General features: G+C 43.4%; 1 protein-coding gene across 1 annotated transcript; it reads left to right on the forward strand.

Annotated features, from left to right (window-relative positions):
- Positions 1 to 577: 577 nt before the first annotated feature.
- On the forward strand, positions 578 to 13,484 carry LOC120815887 (activin receptor type-2B). Its single transcript, XM_040170951.2, has 11 exons — positions 578 to 1,178; positions 3,264 to 3,471; positions 5,169 to 5,284; positions 5,755 to 5,906; positions 6,079 to 6,222; positions 7,129 to 7,272; positions 8,105 to 8,253; positions 8,377 to 8,491; positions 9,535 to 9,673; positions 9,916 to 10,046; positions 10,295 to 13,484. The coding sequence occupies exons 1-11, from the start codon at positions 1,127 to 1,129 to the stop codon at positions 10,487 to 10,489; spliced, it is 1,545 nt and encodes a 514-aa protein (XP_040026885.2). The 5' UTR covers positions 578 to 1,126; the 3' UTR covers positions 10,490 to 13,484.
- The last annotated feature ends 375 nt before the right edge of the window (positions 13,485 to 13,859 follow it).

A 13,859-nucleotide genomic window follows, 5' to 3' on the forward strand; every position in this document is an offset into this window, starting at 1 on the left:
AAATAGCATTTATTGTATCTTATTACTCCAAATTGGGTCAGCTATTTTTAGCAACAGGCGCTTATGCATAACAGATCCTTCAGATAGAAATCCTACGAATTTATTCGACAATTTGCGGGTCCGACATACATGTAATAAAGATATACTATATACGTGCAAATGTGTTGTTATACTGCAAATAAAGCCCGTGTGCAAAGCCTGCCTTAGTATATACTGGACGGCAGGTAAAATATTAAAACCCTTTAATAACAACCATTTCTTTTTTAAGCTAACATATGTTCGACGGTCCTTCGTGAGACTAACAGCGAACCTTTGATACCAAACAATTGAATTTAAATCCCGTTTTAAATAATTCGACTGGAAAAGTAGACAATAGGAAATACCACCTCTGACCACAGAAAGTGCAAGTGTTACTATCAGCTGGAGCCGGGACAAAAAAACAACGTGGAAAGCAAATATCTTTCACAAACGCCCCGTGTTCCTTCCGATGGGCTATTTTATTTTTTTCTTTAAAAAAAAAATCTTGAAATGCATCTTGCGGCATTGCAAAACCGAGTCGTCGCAGGCGTGAATCTGCGGAGTCGCGTTAAGGTCACACGCTGGCTGCCTGAATTCCCCTCTTTGTGTTTACACATCCGGGTTCCCCCCCTGTTTGCAGCCCATTCCCCATTTAGAAGCCATTTTGGACACAGATCAGTAACATGCATGTAAACCCCGACCGACCTCCCGATGCAGCGGTGCTACTATCCGAGTAAATAACCTCAACAACAACAGCAAAAAAAAAGAAAAGAAGCGCCGAGCTTTTCGCCTCGGACGTTTTTTTTTTATCGGATTCCTCTCTTGTTGGTCGGTGTTTTTTTGGGGATTCGCTTCCGATGTGAAAGGCTGCACGCGCTAGCGGACTAAACCGTCGGGTTAATCGCTGCCATCTCTTTCTTGCAACATTGTTGCGGCGCCGCGGCTATTGACACGAGTTGTGGCGGCGGTGGCGGCGGTTCAGGCCGCTGGAGGGACCGGAGGCCCGTGGTCCTTTTTGATCTCGGACGGATGTTTTCGGACAACCTGGTTTTTAATGTTCGCGACGGAACGCTGGGGAAATATATCGGTGCTGTGATCCAAACGGAACATGTCTTTTTCATGGCTGACTTGTTCACTTCTTCTGGGAACTTTATGCGCAGGTGAGCTGCTATTGTTGGGATTTTGCAACAGTTTTTGTTTCTTTTTTTCCTTTTAACCCGGAGGGAGACACATTTTTTGCGCGTGTGTTTGTATTTAATTATCTCCGTGAATATCGACCGGGGTTCGTTGTTAAAAGTTTGTTGGCAGTGAATCCTGTCGGTTCAACGGTGGCGATTTTACTCTCTTGCACATAGTGTCATTTTCTCTTTCTGCTTCCACAATCCATATATTTCATACACTGGACTTAATAAAAGAATACCCGTGGCGTATTTCTGGTTCTAAATAATAACACTAATCAGATGAACCAAACCAAATTGAATCACGTTATTTCATGCAGGTTAATTTCCCCCCACATTTATATATAACAATACATTTATGTATAAAAAAAACTGTTGCGCCCCCCTCGCCTTTCTTAACTAACAGTGGCAGGAATAGAAGGCAGCAGCTGCATCCACATCGTGAAACATTATCGGCTGTATTCCGGCTCTGCTGCCGTTGTGTCCTCAGCCTCGATTCGAACCCGCACTTCGGACTGAAAACCTGATTATTATTTTCTTCTTCTTCTCCGTAATCGACGTGCGTCGGGTTCGACGGGACAGCAGCGATGTCGCGTGAGGGCAGCTCGCTCCTCCGCGGTCAGTCATCTCGCCACCACGTGAAATTGGGCATGAGCGTTGTTTTCCTTTTTTGTTGTGTGTGATTCTTTTTGCCAACGTTCGCAACTCCTGGGGGAGTTTTTTGTTGCCCCCCCCAACCAAGCTATATATATAATATATATATATATGTATTCGAGAGTTCTTTTCAAATCTCAATATCCATCTTTCCCCCCATAACTTCTAGTTTTTCTACGCATTGTAATGTATATGGAGTTTAAATGGAGGCCGAGGTGTCTCATGGCCACATCGCGCTGCAGCTAAAAGCCTTTCTGCTTCGTAGATTCGCACCGTGAGCTGCTTCGCACAGAATCCATGTTGTTGTGGCGTAAGCCTCGGTGAATGGCAGGGAGGGAGGGGGTTGGGGCGGTTGGGGAATGATCTCGTAGTAAAAGTCCTCCCGGATCACGTGACCACAGATATCAGAAATGCCATCTTTGCTCAATGGACCATTGAACGTCTCTGCTGCTGTTTTGCGTGTGTGTGTGTTTGCCCATTGCCACCTTTTCCCCTCCATCCTTAATAACGAGCACCATGTTTCCGATATGCTATGATGAAATCCATTGTCTGCTTTTCTGGACAACTAAATGCTAGAATGTGTAAGTAAATCTGTGTGTGTGTGTGTGTGTGTGTGTGTGTGTGTGAGTGTGAGTGTGTGAGCCCTAGCAATGGGGTTGGTGGGGGTAACACTGGGGGGGATGGGCGGCCTCCTATAGGCAGGGATTTAAAGAGACATGCACTATTTTTTCGGTGAACAAAGATTTGGGATGAAGGTCCCAGCAGCACCGTAAACCAGCTGTTTTAGTGCGCTATCTTCCCCAGTATTCATCAAAAACACACGCTTTGCTCTAGGGTGTCCGACATTGAAATTCACAAAGACAAATGATAACCCCCCCCCCTCCGGCATCGTGTGACAGCAGGAGACTGACGGCTATTGTTATATCTCAAGGCTCGGTGAGGGGAAACTATTTCCTGCTACATGACAGTAAAAACCCTTAAAGCAGAAGGTCTTATCTGGCTTTCCAGATGTGTCACTCCAGCAGGATACAGGAGTCTTGCATCTGTGGAAGTAGCGTCCCGGTTGTGCGGCGAGCTTCTGGACCACACCGGGGGTGTCCCATTGTCTTTACTATGGCTAATTCAATTCTGTCCCCCCCCCTTTTTTAGTCATCACTCGCTCAAAACATCTTTTGCTGAATGGGATTATGTCAAACTACTATTCAGCGGCGGGTTTCTTAGCCCAGAGGAGCGGCCTTCCTTACTATGGAGAGCTGCTAAAGTTGGCCGCGCGCCCGAGTGATGATAGAGGCTTCGCTCTGAGACGCCTCGGCGCGGAGCGGGTCCTCCGCCATATGCCTGCGCTTCCGCCGCTTTAAACTTTTCCAATGAATTTGCGACACCGAGCTGACTGCGGCCTTCTGTCCATCTCAGGGTACAGTCTGGGCGAAGCCGAGACCCGGGAGTGTGTGTACTACAATGACAACTGGCGCACGGAGAGGACCAACCAGAGCGGCTTTGAGCGCTGCGAGGGCGAGAAGGACAAGCGGCTGCACTGTTACGCCTCCTGGCTCAACTCCTCAGGGACCATCAAGCTGGTGAAGAAAGGCTGCTGGCTGGACGACTTCAACTGCTACGACAGGTCTGAAATAACCGTGCCGATGGTCATCGCCAACGTGCACTTCCCGTTGACGTTTCAGGCGTCGGGCAGCGAGTGCAACACCGATGTCTGTCTCTGGTTCGATGCGTCTGTATTACTCTGACTTGGGCTATTCCCTTTTGCCGGAGGATTTTGACATCGTATGCTGAAACTTAACTCTCAAATGTGACTCGTAGCTGTTTTTCTCCTCTTTTGTACGTCCCTGATAATATGTTCGGGCTTGTCGAGGCATTTCTAGATCCCAATGCTATCTCACATTTTGGTAACATTTAGATTTTTCTCTTTGTTAAACTGACATTTTACATGGTAAATGAACGCTCATCCAATTTCTCAGTGAGTGCATTTTCCTCTGCCACACAAAAACATGCACGGCCGACAAGGGATGTAGATATTCCGGATATATTACTGAAGATTTACGTTTTTTGAAACCTAATTTGAACCAGTCTATCACTACTACACATGTCAACACATATGACACACACTCAGTCGCCAGCTAATCCTGCAGCCTGGTGTGTAAGATAACGCACCTCATTAATGTACCTGAGGTAAACAAAATAACAGAACAGCCAGTCCGTATAATACAATGCAGTTCAGCGGCACCACAAATGATGTCATTCGAGATGATCGAGGCAGGACATACAGGTTGAGGTGCGAAAGCGAACTCTGTTGGACGGGGATTTCCACGGGGAGGACTTGCTCTGCAAACCTCCTTCTCTGTGGGAGAAAGCAGATAGACGGCTCAGCGTCCACGGCCCCGGTGATGGTAGATAGATACGGTGACACCGGGCCACTCCGGATTTATAAGTCGGGAGGAGAATTTCAAACTAGCTTTATCAGCAGCCGGTGGAGAGCTGTGTGGCACGATCACACTTTTTAGGCTCCAAAATGCTGCAGACAACGGCCCAGGATTACATATCTGTCCGTAAAAGGAATAAAGCATTAGCCGCTAATAATATAGTCTTGATCTTTAAAAAAAAAAAAAAGTATGTGTGTGCCACGGTATCTTTAAAATGAACCTGCTGTTTTCATGATGAATATGTGCACTGTTACGAGTGACGTGTTGTCATACCATTTTGAAATGGAATGCGCAAGAGATTGTTTAGTTAAAAGTCTGTTGAAAGCTTCACTGGAAATACCTACGGCCTGAAATGCTGCTCTATAGGCGTGAAGGGAATAAAAGCAGCTGGAAAAAAAACACATTACATTCTGATCGGTCTAGGTTTATTGTCCCAGAGGGAGATTTGCTTTTCTCAGGCAGTTCAACACAGAAACATTCAGACCGTAGTTCAGAAAATATTCAGAAACGCGTTCATCTCCACGAGCTCCCGACTGTGTCAACAAGGCAGTTTGTGCAGGGAGAGAGTAAACCGCTGAAAGAAAAGCTTCATGTTCTTACAGTTTCTTTAAGTGTATGTTCATGATTGATATTAGACAACGCCCTTTGAAGTAGCCAATAGATACCAGTATCCAATACTTTCGGTTGCTTAAATCGGAACCCGCTTTATTAGTCATGTATGCATACAAACACGGTACATCTGCTCAACAAGGAAAGTAGAACAGATAAGTATAAATATTTAACAACTATACAGAATAAAATGTAAAAAGCATAATTTTGTTGTTTTTTTCAAGGCAATAATGTCATCTGCTTAATTATGCTTAATTCTATTAATTTGTTTTAGGCAAGAGTGCGTCTCTATGGAGGAAAACCCTCAGGTCTTCTTCTGCTGCTGCGAGGGCAACTACTGCAATGAACGATTCACCCACCTTCCTGACATGATTGGCAGTGGCAACCGAGGTGAGCCGCAAAAGTATCCCACATACAGTACAAGCAAAAAATAGGTCTTTGCTTTTCCCGTCCGATTAGTGGAAGAGAAGCTTAGCAGTGCAAATAACGAAAAATGACTGCTGCATGTTAATGTTACAGTCTTTATGATTCATTTACCTTCTTGGCATTTTAGTTTGCTTTAACGTGTAGTTTCAACGGAATCTTTTTTCTTTCTGCACAGTCTGCACAATGCTGACAGTCAGCTGTCAGGTGACACAACAAGGACTTTAAACCCACCACAACTAGGCTCTTTATTTGTTATTTTCATATTGCCTCAGTCACTTATGACGAAGGCTGCACAATCTAGATGAAATGTGTACCAGCCTCCTTTTTTTTTATCCGTTTTTTTCACGGTCCCATGACGGACGCCGGTAATGCCGCGTGCAAGCGGCCATGTCGCAAAGCTGACATGCTGTAATTATTCTGTTCCACCCCGGCAGTGAAAATCCGACCTCCACCCCGAGTGCCGTCCCTGCTCAACGTGCTTGTGTACTCCCTGCTGCCTCTCTGTGTGCTGTCCCTGGCCCTCGTCCTGGCCTTGTGGATGTACCGCCACCGCAAACCTCCCTACGGCCACGTGGACCTGAGCGAGGTGAGCGAGGCCGCGTGCCCGAGTCTGACTCTCATTAAAAAGGGTATAAGGGGGGGGGGGGTCTGTAGCGGTGAGAGAGCATTCGGTCCCCGCATGTTTGTTTCTGCACTTTGCTTATCTACTGATCACCCAAGAACGAGGCATAACCGGCTCTCCCCGTCTTGTCATTCAGGATCCTGGAGCCACTCCTCCCTCCCCCTTAGTGGGTCTGAAACCGCTGCAGCTGCTGGAAATCAAAGCAAGGGGGCGCTTTGGTTGTGTTTGGAAGGCCCAGTTGATGAGCGAGTATGTTGCTGTAAAGATCTTCCCTGTTCAGGTATGTTCATGAATTCAAAGCATTTATCTACGATTTTTGCATTGACAGTAGGTTTGAGTCACCGTGCCAAGCATCTAGTTTGTGTACCCTGATTACGACTCCTAACCATCTGGATGAAGAAATATGCTGACCTTTGCACAATGTAACTTTTTATTTTGGAGTTTGTATTGTTAAACCCAGGTGTTTTTAATGGTAATTGTATTCGCAAAATGTGTGTATTAAAATTTAAGATATTAGAAATAAAGATCAAGAGCATTATAGCAAATAAACCATTAAGACATGTTTAAAATAAAAGTGCTTGATGTTCTGAGCCTGAGACGCAGCTCACAGGAAAGCAGAAGTCCTTAAATTGCAGCTAGAGTTCGAACCATCAACCTGTGAAGTGAGGCTTAAGCAGGATGTGTATGATCTTCATCCAGTTGTTAAAAGCCGAGGAGCTGCATTTGTTCCGATGCAATATAACTTCTAGTCACAACAGTCCCACAATACCGTTTCTTCTCTGTTCTAATTGAACCTCCTTCAACCCGCCTACTTCCTTTTCTTTCAATGCGTTCGTCAGGCAGCCACCAACACACACTTGACGTTTCACCTTTTGTGTATGGCTGCTTGCGCGAAGCGGTCGATACCGCTTTGCGCTCACACGGACTTGTCTATTGTTTAAGACTACAACACATACGTTACAAAACCGACAAAAGTCCTCTTTAAGACCAGCGTGGTCAAGACGATGAAGCGGTTTTAATAGCTGCAGGTGAAAATCCAATGCTCAGCACTTTGATTTCTAATAATATTAACGCACAAGAGGCGCCGACAAGGGCTTGTTTTAATGTCTAAGAAAAGAATCCCAGTGGTTCTACTCATCGTGATGAATATCTCAACACCTTCTGGTCTCCCTGTGTGTTCATGTAGGACAAGCAGTCATGGATAAATGAGCGGGATATATTCCTGACTCCGGGGATGCGTCATGAAAACCTCTTGCGTTACATCGCTGCAGAGAAGCACGGCACCAACCTGGAGACGGAGCTGTGGCTCATCACAGAGTTTCATGAGAGGGTGAGTGCACATCATGTGTGTGTATAATATATAACATATATAATCAAATTTATGGTGAGGTCTATAGGGCGTCAATGTTTACGAGAACATAGGGGCATTTTTCCTTTTTTTCACAACAGAACAGCATCACAGCTTTTATTAAAGTGGGTTTTATTACTTATGGCACATCTGCAATACCCAGTATACCTAAAGTAATATGATTGTGGTGCTTATTGATATAGTATATTTCTTAGAAATGTAGTGCGAAAACTAGACGGGTAATTAAGTTGAATGGTATTATAGCACTAGGTTCACAAATGACTATATATAATATATACTTGTTTGTGTGTGTGCCTAAAATAATATGTTGTGAATAAATGCCTTCAGGCTTCCAGAATAAATTCATTATTGGTGTTCTCGACAAAGGTATTAATACATTAAAACAGGATTATACAATAATTACCATAAGCACAAATGTAGCATTACATTTGTGTAATGACATTCACGGCTTGTGTTCAAAGTACCTTCTATTCACGGTAGTGGCACAAACATATTTAGTTCCAGTAATTGTCTCGGTGCCATCTGTGCATGTGTCGTCTGGTTGTTGTGATGTTTGCAATTTTTGTCCATATCTTTAATGATAATTTAAGCTTTATGGTTTGGATATGGTAATTATATGCTATTTTGCTGGCAAAATGAAACGCAGGACCAAAAGCAGTCTATTGCAGGGTTACGGTCGGCTAACTCGGATGCTACCGTGGTGCTTTTAGAGAAATGGATTCAATTGGATTGTTCTGCGTTTTTTAATCCTTGTTCCTGGATCATGTTTGTTTTGTGTGTGTTGTGTACGCAGGGCTCATTGACCGACTACCTGAAGGGCAACACTGTGAGCTGGAGTGATCTGTGTCACATAGCAGAGACCATGTCCCGCGGCTTGGCTTACCTCCATGAGGACATTCCCAGCTACAAGGGAGAGGGACCCAAACCCACCATTGCACACAGGTAGATGCCATTCTCAACACTAAGGCAGACATATGTTTGGTTGTGCGTGATTTTTAAATTTTCCTCGTGCAACTTCATTGATTTTTCTGCAATACTAAATGTGTCCTGTAATGACTTTTCCAGGGACTTCAAGAGTAAGAATGTGATGGTACGAGATGATCTGACTGCAATCATCGGCGACTTTGGGCTCGCTGTACGATTTGAACCGGGAAAACCTCCAGGAGACACCCATGGACAGGTATCACTTCGCCGCTGTTTTTTATTTTCACATTGGCAGGAACTATTGTCCCCACATTTCTCTGTAATGTTCAGAATGTACTCCTATGGGTTACTCCGCTTCATATCAATACTTTTTGTCGAGGTTCCTCTTTTTTTACATAATATTTTTGATCAGGATTCAAAAAAGCTTCAACAACCAACTGTAATTACAAGTGACAAATTAAATGAGGTGCTTTTATGATATGTAGACGTTAAGAATAAAACATACAGAGGCCCGTTAGTAATATTTTATATATATTTATGTTCATTCTGGCTGCAGAATAAACACTCGTTTGATACCAAAGCGTTGTTTTGTGTTGCTATAACTGGCATGGTTGGCAACATTAAGGACCTTATCAGTATGAGTGTGTTGCTGTTGCTAAGCAACCACTAAAAGAGCGCAAATGTCAGAGTATCACCCTGAACCATGATCTTAAGACCACGAGCTCTCTACTACTTAATAGGTATATCCACAGTTTCAACAGAAATAACGTATCCACTACCTGTTTTTATGTCCGTTATAGCTGTACTGACTACGGTTAGTAAAGACGTATAGCCTTATTCTGGTGTAAAGCAGGAAAAATTCCACCATGAGAGAAAAAACTTGGATTTCAGTCGCTTCAAAAGGAATAAAGTTGATGAATTCAGGGCACGCCTGCAAAACGGCGTCAGGCGCAGAGAGTGCAAAAACACCAGGCGCTCGGCAACGCGCCAGAAGCTCTCTCTCATTAGAACAAAGGGCCAACACAGGCTGCTAAAACATGCTCTGTTCGCATGCTCTGTCTGATCAGGGCAAAGTGTTCTTGTCTCACGTCGGAAGAAAGAATCGAAATGTGCTTGAAACGCAGTCCTGATGCTACCAGTAAGCGCGTGGCGGCATGTGATCCAGGTGTACTCAAGGTTTGACTGTTGTGAACACGTAATTCGCAAAAACGCACGCATGCACATAGGAGCATACCTCCCCGTGAGAAACCTCCGCCGTTCGCATTGCTCACGTGTACTTTGATCCGTTTGTCCTGCCAGGTGGGTACGAGGCGTTACATGGCTCCAGAGGTGCTGGAGGGAGCCATAAACTTCCAGCGAGACTCCTTCCTGAGGATCGACATGTACGCTATGGGCTTGGTGCTGTGGGAGCTGGTGGCCCGGTGCACAGAGACGGACGGTGAGTCAAAGAATGCTGCCTCACCCGCAGGTGAAAGGTCACTGCTTTGGGCTGACCTAATAAACAAAGGATTTTTTTTCCCTTGGAAAGCCATCTGATGTAGGTTAAAAGGTTGCATGTGGGTGGTTTAAATGGAGGGCGATGTTAAGCGTATATAAAAAAAATAAATCCAGATGCGGCACTATTTTCTTAAGCTCACTGTGTAATGCTTTCCATGCTGTGCCCTCGCCTCACCTCTTCAGGTACAGTTGGCGAGTACATGCTGCCGTTTGAGGATGAAATAGGCCAGCACCCCTCCTTGGAGGATCTGCAGGATGTGGTTGTGCACAAGAAGATGCGTCCAGCCATCAAAGACTGCTGGCTCAAACATCCTGTAAGTGACAGCGGAAGAATAGCAATACCCGGCGCATGTCGTACATCCTTTTTTCCAGTGAACGCAGCTCAGTTCTCTGAATTAGTTGTGTGTTTTTGTTGTATCTGTATCCGAATAGCTACACCACAAGGTGATGAGAAAAAAATGAGAGCTCTTTATCCTATGATAAAAAGTAGGGCCCTTTTAACAAAGCAAGGAAATGGAACCACAGACTTACCCTCCCTGAAACTTCCGGTTTGTGGCTACAGGGTCTGAGCCAGATGTGCGAGACCATCGAAGAATGCTGGGACCACGACGCCGAGGCGCGATTGTCTGCTGGTTGCGTGGAGGAGCGCATCGGCCAGATCGCCCGGACGATCGGCAGCACTACCTCGGACAGCCCCGTCTGCATTGTGATGTCTCTCACCAACGAGGACCTACCTCCCAAAGAGTCCAGCACCTGAACGGGGGACACCGTCCTTCACCTGAGCAAGACCTGACTTTTTATTCTTTCAAATCCAAACTCAGCGAATCTCCGTGAATATTTAAAAACATAGAATAAACAAACTAGCAACTTGAATGCAGCTGCTAATTTATCCCACACTGGTCATTCATTTTCTTTTTTGGTTTGGTGTTTAAAGTCAGATCTTACTAACAAATCCATCTGCTGTAGCTTTTGAAGTAGTACTAAGTTATGCGATAGGTGCATCCGATAACACCCATGTGTTGAACCTTAAATGTCGTCATTACCTCATGTATTTCTTTTTTTGTTGTGTTGGTATATATATTTTTTATTACCTCATAAGTTGTTATCTTGGTCGTCTGTCCTGTCTTGGTCATGATCGTCTGCGGCCAAATGAAACTAACCTTTGCTCCAAACCTGGGACGACGTGCTGCACACCTCGGAGGAACCGCTTTGAGACTGTTAGACAATATATATTCATCTTCCTCAGGGGTCGACGCTTCTTGATTTTCCAACTCGAGTGTGCTCCCTCATTTTAAACCTGCGAATGCCTCAGAATGGGAAGAAAAGATTTAAAATAGTCGGGAGTACAGTTGTGTTTATCGCGAGGGAGGAGCTAAAAGGGGAGCTGAGCAGTTCCATTGGACATCTACGACTTTTTGAAGATTTGGGACAAGCCTCTTGTCCCCGGGAGATCTACCTCTCAGGTATCCAGTAGGCTTCTTTGGAACATTTTCTCTAAGTTCAGAGCCACGCTATCCAGCTGGCTATCATGGACATATTCCTGGATTTTATTTTGTTTTTTAATTGTAGAAATTCAGAGTTACTCCTTTGCCAGTGCCAGGGGGCATGGACGGATGCTGTCTGGAGTTCCAATGTTAGGCGTGCGTGCGTGCGTGCATGTGTGTATGTGAAGACTAAATGATGTGAAAAGGATAGTGTTTTTAAAGAAAGAAGTATTGACAGATCGTTGGGGTTTATCCTTGCGAGGTGCATACTTGAGTAAGCAACATGTCTGTTTTTTGGGATTCTTTTTTTTTTTTTTCTTGATTTTCATGGGTCAGACACCAGTCCCCAGATACCTCAAGTCACTATACATCATGCAAGGAGAGTTCTAATGGTTGCCTTTGTCTCAAATGCAATGCCATAGTTGTACCATAACATGAATACCATACATTGAATGTCCGTTATGCTGCTGTGACTATTCCAGGATACTCAAGGATTTGTAGATGTACATGTTGTTGATATAACTAATGATATTATGTGAGGCTAATATTCTGTTTTTTTTGTGTTTTTGACGGTAAGCCCTCAGCTGCTTACTCCTCCAGACTGACCTCAGATATTCTGACAAGTACCTCAGGCTTTTTCTACATGTATATCGAGTTGTGTTATGTATTTTATTGTGTTTTAGTAGTTGAGATATTTTATTGCCAGTTGGGCCTCTTTGTCTGTGGAGATTTCTTTTTTGTTTTTTTAAGAGCCTGACCAGTTGTCACGGTGTGAATGCTGTACAAACCTAAAAAACGAGGCAGATTCTTGTAAATAGACCTGTTCACACAGTTGCCGAACACTAATCTGTTTTTAAAAAATATAAAAGCAGGATATTATTGTTTTCATTTCACAAAAACAGAAAAGGGTTTCTCGGTTCCACCTATACATATTTAAAAGTAATTTTGACATCAAGCCCTGTGATATTTTATATATATATATATATATATGAATATATATTCCTTTTTTTTTCTTCAAGAATGGTGACTTCTATTAATAATGGTATCAGTTCCTCTGAATCAGAAGCTGTGTAGGTAGCACTTGCATTAGAAAGCTTAGTGTGTGTATATCATCATCATCATCAACAAAAAAAATCCCTGATGGTCTGGTGCTGGTGGCTTCTGTGATTGGCCACTTGCTGGAAAGGCCAGTTTTTACAGTATTACCTCAATAATTAACCCGCTGATGTGATGTTCAGACCTGTTTGGTGATAGTTAAACCACGTTGGACGACGCGCAGGCTCATCTGTTGTGCTTTGATTGGTGTTGTGAAAGGTGGTGATTTAAACAGTGCTCCGTGACGCTTGATCCTGTGCAGTTTTGGTTAAGAACGTGTGAGGAAGAAAAAAAAAAAAACATCAATCCATACCGAATAATGTTACGTATTTAGGAATCCAACTACAAGATTGATTGGTAATGCACCCCCCCCCCCCCATGATGTAAACAGTGGCATGTGCGTGGTCAAAGAGTCCAGCAATATTTATTATACAGCAATAGTCACTTGAATATTGTAGTTTAAGTACTTAAACTCAGATGTGACTTAGCAGTTTTCTTTTGTGGATTTAATAAAGTACATCTCATCACACCTGGATCATGTTCTGATGAAGACACATGTGAAGCCCTCTTAATAGAACACATGCTGTGGGTTGACTTGTTGTGTGTGAGCTGAACGTGACCCAGGTGCTTTCACGTATTGTGCCAGAAAAATAACGATCACAAAGGAAAATCTGCCGTGACCGTTCGTTACCTCCAAAAGTCTTACACCCAGCTCTTCTAAACAGAAAACGCCTGTTACCTCGTGCAGTACCTCGTTAGTAACACTAACACGGAGTCAGTCTCATCTTCAAAACAAAAACAGGAAAATATATATTAATGTGTACATATTAACATGACAAACGTAAAGGGTTTTTTCCTTTCCATGTGTGAATCAAAAACAAAATCCTTTTTTTTTTTTTTTTTAATTTACAGTCAAAATATTGTTTATCATTGTGTGAATGCGTGTAGGCCTGAAAAGTGTGACCTTCCCTGTTTATGTGAACTGTGTGTGTGTGTGTGTGTGTGTGCGTGTGCGTGTGGATGGGTGTGTGCTGTATGTTGGTTGGTTTCACTAAAGCAGTACAAATGGGAACTTTATTTGTGTGTTGAAATGCTTAGAAATATAAACTAGATGAGAATTCATCCATCTTTTTGTATATTGAAATAAAGACAAACACTGATTAACCATGCAAAGGAGTTGTTTATGTTCTGTTTGCATCTGTTTTACAATGTTCACAGGCCCACTTTCGTGACAAGTTGCCTCAACAGAATATAAAATAATTAAAAAATAAATACATGCACTAAAGGATTTTAAAGCAAAATTCTGTAAGATTTTCTTGTTTTTGTACATAAGTATTTTATGGTTACATATGAACACTAGATGGCAGTAGTTCAGGCTACTACTCATGACCGTAATTCACTGCACTACAGAATTGGCGGCTCATGTTGAACCTAAATAACAGAAGAGAAAGGATCTATTTGTACGTGAAAAATAGTGAATGCTCCCCCGTGGTCTTTTTCTATCAAATAACTGCCATTGACACAAAAGGTGATCCAATCGGAAGGCAA

This window comes from Gasterosteus aculeatus, chromosome 3 (assembly GCF_964276395.1).
Source record: "Gasterosteus aculeatus chromosome 3, fGasAcu3.hap1.1, whole genome shotgun sequence".
NCBI classification, from domain to species: Eukaryota; Metazoa; Chordata; class Actinopteri; order Perciformes; family Gasterosteidae; genus Gasterosteus; species Gasterosteus aculeatus.